Source organism: Cricetulus griseus, chromosome 4 (assembly GCF_003668045.3).
Source record: "Cricetulus griseus strain 17A/GY chromosome 4, alternate assembly CriGri-PICRH-1.0, whole genome shotgun sequence".
In the NCBI taxonomy this organism is placed as follows: Eukaryota; Metazoa; Chordata; class Mammalia; order Rodentia; family Cricetidae; genus Cricetulus; species Cricetulus griseus.
The window spans coordinates 92438571-92452602 of record NC_048597.1 but is presented as its reverse complement, the minus strand read 5'-3'; the positions used below and the strand labels follow the sequence as shown (position 1 = coordinate 92452602).

At 47.8% G+C, this 14032-nt stretch overlaps 1 protein-coding gene across 1 annotated transcript in view; it reads left to right on the top strand.

Moving 5' to 3' along the window:
* Myo18b (myosin XVIIIB) overlaps positions 1-14032 on the top strand; it is a 180529-nt gene that overhangs the window by 83702 nt on the left and 82795 nt on the right. Inside the window, exons 32-33 of the mRNA XM_035444166.1 lie at positions 971-1075; positions 9511-9663. Coding sequence (XP_035300057.1) covers positions 971-1075; positions 9511-9663 — 258 coding nt within the window. The remainder of the gene's footprint in view (positions 1-970; positions 1076-9510; positions 9664-14032) is intronic.

The window sequence follows — 14032 nt, the reverse complement described above, 5'->3', positions numbered from 1 at the left end:
GGGACCTGGGAGTTCTAAGGACACAGTGCTAGCACAGGAGGTCCTAGGAAGGCCATGTTGTAGATGGCCACCTCTCATAGTATCCTTATGTGGGAGCCAAGGGGAGAGAAGGAGAGGTGGAAATAGAGATTAATTTGTATTTCCTGATCCTGTTGGGGGGCATTGCTCCCATAGCCTCCTCTGACCCTAACCCTCCCAACAGCTCCTTCTAAATCCCATCCCAGTAGACATTAGAGGGGACTCACATGGTCCATAACACCAAATACCCTAGTGTGTACCTAGGCTGATGTCTTTTTCAGCCTCATCATAATAGAAATCAAGGGAGACAGATGAGTGCCATGACATGCTGGCTGCCATGTGCTACACGGCCTTGAGAATTCATAGTGCTAGGGAGAGGAACTGGCTCAGTGGGTATAGTGTATGCTGTACATGCATGATGACCTGAGCTCAGATATCCCCAGCCATTGTATGCAGTGAGTGGAGCCTCTGTGACTCCAGCTCTGGGGGACAGACACAGGAGAATTCTGGGAGCTCACAGACCTGGTCAGTCTAGTCAATGGGCAGGCCCAAGATTCAGTGAGAGACAGTGTCACAAAATGTAATGCGGAGGACAGAACGATAAAAGAAAATACCAAACATCAAAGTCTGACCGTCACATCGCACACACAGGTCAATATGTACCCCCCCACACACACACCATGTTAAGACTACAAAATACCCAAGCAATAGCCATGACTACAAACTTCACAGTGTGGGGTATGGGGTCCCCCAATCTGGCCAGCACTCCCTTTTCTTGCCCAGGTCCCAAGCTTCTAGGTTCCTAAGCTTTCTCTCAGACATACCCCTCTCATTCGCTAGGCAGCCTTTCTTAAAGGATGTCCGCAGGTTCCATGTGCATTCCTCCCAGGACCCTGGCCAGGACTCTTTCTGCTCATTCAAGGGTGCTCACCTCTGTCACATGTGCCCACAGCTCCGTCAGATGGAGATGCAGTTGGAGCAGGAACACGAGGAAAAGCAAGTGGCTCTCCATGAGAAGCGTGATTTGGAAGGGTTGATTGGAACCCTGTGTGACCAGGTAAGGCACACACAATGGGGATTGAAAACCCACTTCTTGGTTCTGTGAGATGGACAGGTGCATGAGAAAGCCAGCTGCAGGGAGAGCTCCCTCGTTCTTCTCTATGTCCCCAAAATGCATTCTTCTCCACCCATCCTTCCTGCCCACACTCACTGACTCATAGAAAATCTTCAGAGCTGGTGACCATCAGAGTTCTTAGAAAGAACACACAAAGAAAGGAATAAACAGGTGGCCTCGGTGGCCACAGGCAGGTGAAACCGTGTGACCTACAGTGGCTGCTGGGAGTGAACTGCGGACAATGCTTGCATAATGGGGTGGGTATTGGTGGCCACCATGGCCACAGCTGACCTTTTAGGGGCAAGATTTTTCCAGGAAAGTAGCCAGACCAGGACCCAGGCAGATGTATCTTCCACCTCTGCTATCTGTCTGTCCTTCTGTCTATCTGTCCGTCTGTCTGCATTAGGGTGCACTTGTTAATGGATCTAAGCATGTGAGGCAGAGCTCCTCAGGCCTGACCCTGTCACTGTCCTGGGGTCCTCAGCACATCTCTGTGGCATTCTGAGACTGAATCATCTTGTGGAGGGGACAGTCATATAATGTGGGATGCTGAGCATTCCAGCTGCCAGGAGCTGCCTTCAGCTCCTCCCCAGTGTGCCAGCCAGAAAGGTCTATAGACCTTTCCAAGTGTCCCCAGACACATGACTCTCTCCCCCCTTGTAGAGCGTCACAGCTGTCCACAGCAGCCAGAAGAGCTCAGAGTCACTCTGCTTTCCAAGCTGAGAGCCCCTTCAGCTACTGAGATAAATTATGCTGGGCAGCAGGGAGGAAGGCTACATTCCAGAACCAAGCTGCAGTCCATGGCCACTTAGCAGCTTTCCTTGTCACAGTGTTTTGGGCCAACGTGTGCTGGGACATTTTGGAGGGAACATGAGATGCAACAATGAAGCTCCAAACAGAGATGCCAGGGCCAGGATAGACAAAAAGGAGCATGGAGAAGACCTTCAGGACACGCTCTACCCCAGTATACTACTTCCTCAGACCAGACCCTCCTCCTGGGTGCCCATTTAGGGAGAACCAGTGATGAAGGCTAGCATCCCCAGGACCTGATCACATCTGAATTACACCCGCATCAGGGGATAAGCCTTCTGTACCTGAGCCTTGAGAACTACTTCACATCCCAACTATGACACTGGCATTGGGTTAATGCTTTTATTGTGATCTTTGCCATATCTACAGAAAAGTAGGCAAACTCTGTAGGTGGTACGCATGCAGAGATCACATAAACAAACACATTGCCTCATTGGATCACCACCTGATTAGGGACAAAACAGTTCCCAACCTTCTGGAGGCCTCTCGGTGGCCTCTTTCCTAACCTCCCTCCGTATCTCCCTCCCTTGCCTTTTTCTCCCCACAGAAGAAAGCTTTACATTGGACCCATGGAGGTATATTCAGTCTTTAATGTGCTGTCCCTTGTCCCTCCATGCTGGTTTTGAGTTTAGTCCACCAGAATTCCTAAACTGGAATCCAACTGCTTTGCTGCTGTTCTGAGCTCAGTAAGCCCTACTTTCTGTCTGGGCGCACCCTGTGGTCTGCCCCTTCAGAAACAAAACCACGGCCTTATCCTCACATGTGTCTTACCACACATGGGAGTAGCATCATCTCCAGATAGTGTGACTGAGAGAAAAATGGCCCCTGGAGAGGCACAAATGGTGGAATTATAAGTATCATCCAAATTGTCCCCCCTCCCAAGCCATCACAGCAGCTTTCACTGCCTCTGCTGCTGTCTGAGGATCTGTCTTCACACACCCCACAGAGCTGGTGTAGCCACAGTGTGCACTGTATTTCCCGGAGCTGGCGCTGCAGGTCACTTGTTCCTGGGGAAGCGGTGTGGTTTCCTCCCCATGACTCATCCGGTCCTGACGATTGGCTTCTGTATTTTCTGGGAATGGTTCATGATCTTCGCATAAATGGGAATCAGTTTCTGATAACACACGTTTCAATAGCTCTGCCCTGTGGATAATCCTCACCTTTGTTTATCACACCGCTCAGTTAATAAAGTGTCTTTAATACAGCCGCATTAACCACATTTATGGCTTATGCTTCTCTACTTGAAAGCTGCTCTCCTTAATTTCGGTTCATATTTTGCCATATGTCTTAAAGCTCTAAACTTGTTTTTATGTATATGATTAGGTTTTAATCCATCTTACGTGGGTGTGTGGTACGAAGCCGATACCTATGTTTTCCTGCTGTGGCTAATCTTCATTTTATTTTTCTTCACCGCCCCTCATGCCATGGGTGTGTAGAGCTCTCCATTTTCACTTGCTTCATGCTCCTCTCTGTCCCTGCACAAACCTGTCATACTGACCTGCTTTCAATAAATTGCAGTGACCTAGATGGCTTTAAACATCAATTTCACACAGCCTCAAGTCACTCTAGGAAGAAGTAACAGCTGATGGATCGTCTGGATCAGGTTGGCCTGTGGTCATGCTTGTGGACAGCCAACTGATGAAGGAGGGCTCATCCCACTGTGGGCAGCACCATTCCCTAGACAGGCGGTCTTGGCCCATATTAAGAAGCCAGCAGATATGAGCCTGAGTGAGTCCATGGTTTTACTCCATGGTTTCTGCTTCACATTCTTGCTTAAGTTCCTCCTCTGACTTCCCTTAATGGTGATCTGTTACCTGGAAGTGTAAGCCATACCCTTCCTCTGCCAGTTTGCTTCTGGTCATGGTTTTTATCACTGCAGCAGTAAAGAAACTAGAACACAGGGTTGATATGAGATGATCCATAGTCTGTAAGGTTAAGATATCTTTATTTGGATAAATACCAGCCAAACACAAGCCAGAGCGTGCCAGGAGCAGCAAGGCAGGGAGGCCAGAGAGAAGGGCCTCCCTTGTGCCTTGCAGCCCCTTAAAACCCTATCATGCGTCATCCTAACCTCACCTTGACCATGTCCTGACAGGTGTGGGCAGGCACACCTGTAGCCCAGCTTCTAGCAGGTGTGGCTTACACTGTCCCCTACATAGGGCATCTTATTTTGCTTGTCTTTGAAAATAATCCTGTCTTCTTGAGTCTTCAGTAAACTTAAGATGTCGGTTGAGGTGTAAATGAGTGATATAGAGCTAACCTAGACAACATGGGCCTCTGCGTTCCATCCATAGAAAACCCAGTAGGAAAGCATGTCAACATCTGGAGAACACTTACAGCTTTTGCAGAGGACCCAAGTTCTATTCCCAGAACCTACAAGGTGGCTCACACTATCTGTAATTTACTTCCAGGGTATCTAAAGCTCCCTCTGGCCTCTGTTGGCACCAGGCATATACACGATATACAGATTTACATGTAGGCAAATCACCCATTGTAGTTGGTTGTTTTTTAATGTTTGGTTCTTTTGGGGGCCTGCCACCCAGCTCCCAAATAAAACACACAAAGACTTATACTTTCTTATGAATGCCCAGCCTTAGCGTGACTTTTTTCAAGCCAGCTTTTCTTAACTTAGATTATCCTGTCTACCTTTTGCCTCTGGGCTTTTACCTTTCTCTATTTCTGCATATCTTTCTCTGTGGCTTGTTGTACACCTGGGTGGCTGGCCCCTGATATCCTCCTCTTTTTTTGCTCCTCCATCTTTCTCTCCCTAGATTTCTCCTCCTATTTATTCTCTCTGCCTGCCAGACCTGCCTATCCTTTCTCCTGCCTTGCCAATGGCTGTTCATCTCTTTTCACCTGTCTATCAGGTGTTTTAGACAAAGTAACAGAGTTAAACAAATGCAAAATAAAAGAATACAACACATCTTTGCATCATTAAAACAAATGTTCCACAGCATAAACAAATGTAACACATCTTAAAATAGTATTCCATAACAACCCATACACATAAAATAACAACAGATAAATAAAGGAGGAAAAGGATTCCATGAGGAAACTTGATTCATTGGAATGGCTGATTTGCAAGTTAGACTGGAGACAAGTAACAGTTTCATATCAAAACACTGTGCTATTATCCTCAGGCCCCATCCTGTCTCTATGAATTACAGTGTTTATTTCTTAACCATACAACTCAGAAGCATTTTAGTTAGATTCATTTCTAGGAAACTCTCAGTTTTCATGGCTTTATGACCAGTGCTTGTTTCTGTGTTTTGATTTTTATTAAGTTGTCCTATGAGGTCCATGAGACACCTCCTTGACATTAACCTTGTATCTAGCAAACTTGCTGAACCCAGTGTTTTCGTAACATTTCATCTGTCTATTATTTTAGGTTTTCCTACATTGATCATCTTACTATTTGGAATTGAGGATACTTTTGTCTTTGGGGGCAAAGGAAAAATGTCAACAGTTTCAAAAAGGAATGTGTGGTTGATTCCCCTCCTACTTACCCACTGGCCTCTGGCCTTGGCTGCATAGGGACATACTACAAAATGCACCTTTCTGATACCCCTGTCTTAATATGAATGCTGCTGAGGTTTAGTCATGTACCTATTTGCAGTGTGTGTGTTATCAGTAACTCTAGTCTGATTAAATGCATCTTCACCCACTGGGAGTTTTTTAGAACTGGAAAAAAAAAAACAAAACATTGATTCTTACCACAAGCTGCTGTTCAGTGGAGAGCTCCTCCATACTGGCTTCACCCATGTAGATATGCAGTGTTTCCTGATCCGTCTTCCACATTGACTTACTTAACCATCTGGTTTTTAATGATTTATTTTTTATTACTATGATGATGAGTGTGTGTCTGTGTGTTGGAATGCACACCTAAGTGCAGTGCCTGAGGAAGCCAGAAGAGGGCATCAAATACCCCAAAGCTGAATTGCAAATGGTTGTGAGCCACCATGTGGGTACTGGGAACTGAAGCTGGGTCCTCTGGAAGAGCAGTGCATACTCTTAACCGATAACCCAGCTCTGATCCCAAGTTACCAGATTTTTAGCATTTGCCCCTTTGGATGGTGACACTTAAGGTATTTTAAAAACTGAAATCATGATATTGATTTACCATTTTCTTTCCTTGTAGCATTTGTTCAAGATCAAACTAAACTTGTAAAACCAGTGTGCATCTGTTTTCAAAATAGTGGGTTGTTTTTTTTTAAAGTTTGAATATGTAATTTTTGAAATGTTGAAATAGTTTGCTTTGTTGGGCGTTGGTGGTGCACACCTGGGAGGCAGAAGCAAGTGGATCTCTGTGAGTTCAAGGCCAGCCTGGTCTCCAGAGCGAGTGCCAGGACAGCCTCCAAAGCTACAAAGAGAAACCCTGTCTTGAAAAAACAAACAAACAAACAAACAAACAAACAGTTTGCTTTTTAACCCTTTGGGTTCAGGATAGATGCTTGACACTATGTTCTGTTATTGCTATAAAGCATGAAGTCTGAGAAAAGCACAGAACACATACCCATCATGGTAAAAAACCTGACTGTGGAACAGGAGAACCAAGGATGCAGGAAACAGTCCCATTAGACACAATGGAGCAGTAGTTAGAGGTCCACATGGTAAGCTGAGGTCCTAGAGTTCTGCATATTTCTACTTAGTAGTAGGTGGCCCAGGCAGATTACTTGCCTGCTGCATGCCTCCGTGGCCTTCTGTTCCAAGAGCTCCAGGCCCTCTCTTACTATGTGACCTGCCCATACCTCCTGAGGATTTTATGCCATCATGTCAATCACTCAGCAGTTCACATGCCAGACCACCTATCCTCTCTCTTGGCTCCTGAAGTGCCTTCTATCTGGTGCATTTTCCCTGTACCACTACATAGGAGCAGCTAGCTCCAATTTCCAGTGCCTGGATCCTCTGCATCTCGGTGCAACTTCTTGTGAAAACTAAAGAGAGGAGCTGGAGAAATGGCTCCATGGTTAAGAGCAATGGCTGCCCTTGCAAAGGATCTTGGCTCAATTCCTAGCACACACATTTTAATCCACAACCATCTGCGACTCTAGTTCCAGAGGATTTGAAGCCCTCTCTGGCCTCCACTGGCACCAGGCACATGTATAGTACACAGACATAGGTGCAAGCAAAATATCGAGACAATGAGCAGGGCGTTGGTGGCGCACACCTTTAATCCCAGCACTCGGGAGGCAGAAGCAGGTGGAACTCCGTGAGTTCGAGACCAGCCTGCTCTACAAGGGCTAGTTACAGGACAGCCTCCAAAGCCACAGAGAAACCCTGTCTGGAAAAACAACAACAACAAAAAATCCAGACAATGGAATATGATGATGGTGGTGGTGGTGGTGGTGATAGTGATGATGGTGATGATGATGATGATGATGGTCATAGTGGCAGTAGCAAACACACCTCCCTGGTGACATAACTTGCTAAAGTTGCCCCCCTTCTTGTCACAAAGGTTGGGTTCATACCCCAACTCTGTCTTCCTTGGCGAATCACCCTCAGATCCTCCCATACAATGGAGACTGTGTGCTCATCACAGGGATTAAATGCAGTCCACCCCACAGAGCATTTAGAATCCTTCCTGCTGTTTAGAATACTTCCTGTACACGCGAGCTGGCATGACATTCATAACGGCAATAATAATAACAATTGTATTTTAAGGGATCGCCACAGGAGCTAAGTGCGATGTCACGTGACAGAGTGTGGCAGGGTGCCCAGCCTGCAGCTCAGCTCAGCTCCTGAACTCCACCCCTCTGGCTGTGTATTTATACCATAGACCAACGTTTTAAATTTACCACACTAATCCATCCGAGGGAGGAGAGGCTGTATTCCAAAAGCCAGCTCATCTTTCAAAGAATTCCAAGCTGGCTATGGAGAAATCGTGACATGAAATCTGTGGGTGCACAGGCCAGGTTATCAAGCAGTCTCTGTAATCCTGTGTTTGTGAAGTACTTGACACACAGAGTGCTCGGCCACCCATTATCACACCTGATCCCCCTCTTATCTCAACACAGAGAATAGGATTTCTCAAAACCCTCTCAGAGACTGGGAGTCCTGATTCCGGTGGCAGCAGACTCCACCAGGGCTCCTTCCACCAGCAAATGGTGTGTTGGGGGTTTAGAGCCTGAACTACCTCATTCTTAATCTATATTGCTTCTAGAATATTCTAGAAGTATACTTAGCATCCCAGGAGAGGCATCTGGCAGGCAGGCAGGCAGAGATCCCCAACATGCAAATGCATGTCCCTATGACAGGAATTCTTAAACTTCCTAAGCTGTGACCCTTTAACACAGTTCCTCATGTTGTGGTGACCCCCAACCATAACATTATTTTTGTTGCTGCTTCATATCTATAATTTTGCTACTGTTAGGAATCATATGTAAATGTCTGTGTTTTCCAATGATCTTAGGCAACCCCTGTGTAAGGGTCATTCGACCCCCAAAGGGGTTGAGACCCACAGGCTGAGAATCACTGCCCTATGAGGAGACACACATCTTATTCACTTCAGTATCCATCTATTGACTGGCCCCGTGTTTATTTTCTCTTGACCCTGGGTGTTCCTGGAGCAAAGAAGCTGCTGGCGTCTTTAAGGGACACTAACCAAGTTCACATGGGGTCCCAGTATGATTCTGTCTATTCCATGCTTTGACTGCACCTGTCTTGTTGGCCTCTGAGAATCAAGACATGTAAGTCACTGTCCTGTTCCTCATGACAGGATGTGGCATCTTGGTGACCTTCTGTTCCATGGTTCCATCACAAATGCAAAGTTCTGGGGAAAGGAATCTGTGCACTCCTGGGTAAAGTTCCATCCATAGAAAACGGCTCCTGTGCCTGCCTTTAAACTGGTGGTGACCTGCTTCATATATTGCAGCTCTATTTAGGGCTTTGGAAGGAACACAGCTGCTATTTGTTGTGCACCCCACAGCAACCTGCAGTGTAACAGGAGATGATGTAGAGAGGGTCTCTGTGTGGATCCCACCTGACCTTTATCACACACACACACACACACACACACACACACACACACACACACACACACACAAACACACACCAAATCAAGAGTGTCAGTGAGCCCTCCAGGAGGCTCCTTATGCCTATTGCAGTCATACTTGGGCTGCTTTAACTTCTCCAAAGAATCTGGAAGCCCTTAGCTTGATGCAGAGGGCAGGACAGAAGGAACTGGGCCTTGCGGATTATGGTGACATCAATGGAGTCTTGTTCATGGTCCTGTGGCAACCCTGATGCTGAGCACTCATGTAGCTGAGCAGGAGTCTAGCTTCCTGGTGGTTGGTACTGTCTCATTTTGCATAGAAGAATGGAGCAGTCTTTTTGTGTTTCTTTTTGTTGTTGTTTTGTGATTTTGAGACAGGGTCTCACACTGTAGCCCAGGCTGGCCTCCAATTCATAGCAGTCCCCTCACTTGAGTCTCTCCAGTGCTAGGTTTAAAGGTATGGGTGACCATGCTATGTGAGAGGCGAGAGGCAAAGTTGGGCCCATGGAGCTTAGTTCTCAGAACTTTGGTCCTGGACACTGGATTCCATCTAAACCAACCCTTCTTTGGCTTCCAGATTGGCCATCGTGACTTTGATGTAGAAAAGCGTCTTCGCCGGGACCTCAGGAGGACACATGCTCTGTTGTCTGATGTTCAACTCCTTCTGGCCACCATGGAGGATAGCAAGACGTCAGTCAGCAAGGAAGAGCTGGAGAAGGTGCACAGCCAGGTGAGGAGTGAGATGGAGAGAAGCTCTTCTGAGAAACACAGCCAGAGGCTTTGTCCACCCGCAAGGAAGGAAGCCACAAGGCAGTAGGGGGTGAGGGGCAGGACCTGTTCCCTTCTGTTGTGTGGAGCAAATTGTGTCTGATTGGAGGGCATAAGCAGGTTAGGGCCGGGTGAACTGGCTGAAGCTAGTATGTGTGAGTGTATGAATGCCTTTGGTGGCCACCAGGGCTGGGTATAGAAGACACAGTTGCAGAGTTAATGTTGCAAAGTTGCCTCCTGGCAGAACCAAGGAGAACAGCTGTGGCCATTTGACTGTCTACTTGATGCTAATGACGATGGTCAAGGTCTCATGAGGGTTTCCAGCTGCCACTGGCTGGAATCCTCTTCCTGCCTTCCCCATATACTGTATCCTCTGTGTATGTTGTCACCAGCCATATCTGCACAGCTTAGTACCTTCTGTTAGCCAATGAGCAGAGGCTTGCTCATGGATGTCAATGGTTCAGTCTGTGATCACTTGGCCCCATTCCTGAGGCAAAACACCTCGGGAGAGAGGGTGTAGTAGAGCAGAGATGCTCACCTCATGGCCAAGAAGGAGAGAGGGAGGGAGGGAGGGAGGGGGCTATGGGAAGGAACACAAAGTAAGTTTCACCAACCCAGGAGACAATGGGCCACCGTCCCACAATCTGTGATCTTCTCTCTTCCCTTAGTGGCTACTCTCATCCTGGTAACCACCATTCTGGCTTACTCCAAACCTTCCTTGTCTTGTGTCCTGGGCAAGGCAGGGCACTCGCTCACCCCGTGTCCCCTTTGTGATCATACTGCAGCCAGATGCACTTAGTCACTGTGAGATCTTCAGGGGAGCAGAGGCGCACCCCATGACCATTTTATAAATGGGGACATTTTGTCCAGCACTGGTGATATGTGTGGTCAAGTAACACAGCAGTAGGCAATGGAGCTGGGACCTGAAGCTTTTGACCCTGAGTGCAGAACCAAGGTCTCTGTGTCACATTGCTTCTTCCTACTTGTTGGAGGAGGAGAGTGGGGAGGCCTGGACATCTTGACTCAGCTGGGGACTGAGCACCTACGTCACAGTGTGAGGACCTCACATCCGTTGTTCCTGCTTCATAGCCTTGGAGTTGTCTATAGGTAGTTTTCTCTTCTCCCCCCACTCTTAGAAGATATTCCCGACAGTCTCTCTCCAGGGTTAAGATGTGCACTCCCAGGAGGCAGTGGTGTTTAATGAGGGCATCCTGAGCAGAATCAAAGAACCTCATTCTTCTGAAAGTCCTCTTCCAGCTCACTGTATCCGGCTCCCATCAAAGAGATCCACAGCCTTGGCTCTCTGCCGCTGTTGTCATGGAAATGACTGTAAGGACCGGAGCTCCTGGACCAGAGGTCAGGGTACAGTCGCTTTGGATCCTGGCACACGTGTCCGGATGCAGGAGTCAGAGCTAATTAGATAAAACAGTGATGACTCCCGGTACCTCTGCAGCTCTTGTCTGGTGTCTGGCATTTGTCCTATGCCTGAAGGCCCCAGACACAGAGGCAGGGAAGGCAAAGCAGGAGAGAGAGTGAGCTGACTTTGCATGTAGCTGCTATGTATAGTACTGAACAGTTTCCTCCACTTGTCCATGTGTTTGTTTGCTCCCTGGGTATTTATACAGCACCTACTATAACTATGACTGGTGAGATATGGGAAGGATTGTCAGGAAGATAGGTGTGGTACCTACCTCATGAAATCCATACCTGATGGAAAAGGTAAACAGTGGCACAGATGCGTGCAGTGGCCAGATTCTGGGGAGGGGGATGAGACAAGGTCCTGGGTAGGGAAACTCAGAGGTCTCCATTACTTGGGGTTAGCTCTTATGCCTGGAGGAAGGAAGAAAGAGGGAAGGCTTGGGTTTCATCCCAAGTGGGTAAGAAAGGAGCCACTGGCAACTTCCAGATGAGCCTGACTTTTGTTTTGAATTGATGGGACTTGCAGGTGAGATTTGGCTGACCACAGCATGTATTATTTCTGACAATCTTTGCTGCTGCCTAAGCAGTTAGATATTCCTGCATTTAGCCCATTGTGCTCCTGAGAAGCCAGAATCTGAGGGGCTGATGGAGCATTTTACCCAAAGACACATGCCAAGAAAGGCCTGGAGCTGTGGGTGCCAGCCATCCTGAGCTCTTGAACCTTGGCTCACCTGATTCAATCCTCTTAACCTGTGTCCAGAGCCTGATTTGGACCAGGCTTGACCAAAGAGCCTTGAACACAGCTGCATCTAGCAAGATGAGCATTGTTCTAGAACAGCATGCTTCTAGTCCTCCCTCCCTTCTCTTTTGTTGGCAAGTCTGGATTAGAAAGAATCCAGTTTCTGTTGGCTGTTTGGTTTGTTCTTTGGAGGCAGGATCTGGCTATGCAGCCCAGGCTGGCCTTGAACTCTCCACCTTAGGCCTTCCAAGTACTGGAATTACTGTGTGCACAACCATGACCAACTTCAGATCTGAATTTTAAGCAACCGCCTCGGGGGCCAGAAGCCTCTTACCTACATAATTCCCTTCACCTTAGCAGTTCAACCATTTTGCTGGTGAGGATGCCGACTACAGGGTGATGTTCATCTGGTCTACCTCAGTTCTGCTACTTTGAAAAGACCTGAATCTTGATTCTAGGGTCCTTTGTTTGGTGCTGCTAATTTCATGTTGGGAGGGATCTCACATCCAGTTCTCCGTAAAGTGGAATGTGGTCATAACTTGTCACTCCAGGCACTCCAATAAAGGCTTTAGACACTGGGGTGGACTCTGGGCATTTACAGGTTGCTCATGGAAGGGCAGACCCCCAAGGGAGGAGGTTATTTATCTTGTAAGGGGCATGGACAGAGGTGTGCAATGGGTTCAACTCCTGCCTGGGTGACCCTGAGCCAGCCCCTACCTTTCAGGGACACCTGTGCCTTATCTTATAGGAGGCACCACACCCCCAAAGAAGACCAGATTGTAGAATCTGTAGAATTCCCTTTGTAAGACCTCCAAGGTTGGGGCTGGAGATGGAGCTGGCTGGGTGCTTGCCCAGAGTGTATGAAAACCTGGACTGGGCAACTTCCAACCCAGCACCATGTACACACCTCAGATCTTGGGGTATGAAGGCAGGAAGATCAGAAGCTCAAGGTCATCCTTAGCAACATAGCAAGTTTGAGGCCAGCCTGGACTACATGGGACCTTGTATCACAAGAACCCCTCTGGAACACCAAGGCAGAAAGAATGCCCTGGGTAGCATCTCCCTCCTCCTCTCACCTGTGTTTTTTGCATAGGGTGGAGGGTAGTGGGAGCATCTTTGGTTTCTGGATGCAGTGTTTTATAAAGTGCAAGTTCATTCCCATGGGATGTTTTCACTGAAACTAACCCAGAAACAAGCCATTCTAACAAACAAGGTGGATAATTGAGATAATTGCTATGCCAGTAACATCTGTGAGACCAGGGCTTGGCAGGGGCTGACACCTGCTCCAAGGAGAGAGAGCAGAAGCCAGTGGCAGCCCCTGGGCGCTGGTTAGTTATGTGTTTGTTTATTCATTTGGTCTTCATTTGATCCATGCCTGTGACCTTCCTTCCCAGAGGAGGCACATGCTTAGCTTCTGTTAACTGGGGAGTGGGTTTTGCACACAACTCTTTATTGTTTATTTAATCCACACTCAGGGCCCTGCTCTCTCCTGCCTGCTAAGATCAAAGCTGCCATCACCCATCTCTGGTCCTGCCTTCAACACTGCTACCTAGTCAGTTTCTTGTGCTCTGCCTGCTCTTGTTAAAAGCCACCTGTAGCCTCCTGCCATGAATTCTCTCAAGATGCTGGCTTTGTGTCTTGTCCAGAGAGTTTTTCTGTCACCCAATTGGGGGTCCCTTATGCTGGGGGTGAAATCTAGGGCTTTTCGCATAACAGTTGGGTGCTGCCATCAGCCTGAGCCCCAGTCCACCACCTTCCTTTGGAGGAAGATTGGTTCCTTGCAAGCAACTTCCCATCATCTTTTGCAGCAAATCTACATTCTCTAGTCTGACCTGTGGGGTGCCTAGCCCAGCTCCTTCCTCCAGTCTCACCATCATCTCCAGCAGTGTCCCCCACTGCTGTCCCTCATCTCTAGTCCCACCTTGTCAACTTTGCATGAACTAGAGCCCTCTGTGGGGCTCTAGTTTCTACCTTCAGATTCCTCTTTGCCCAATGGGTATCTGTCCTCTGAACTTGACTTTAGCACCCTCTCTCGGCACCATCTATGTCTCCCGTGGCTGGGGTGAAAGGTCACCATGTCCTGCCCTCCTTCCTGTGTCACTAGCCACCTGATTTTCCTCCTTACCCAGAATCACAGAGGCTATAAGAAGCAAAACTGGATTTGAACCCAGGG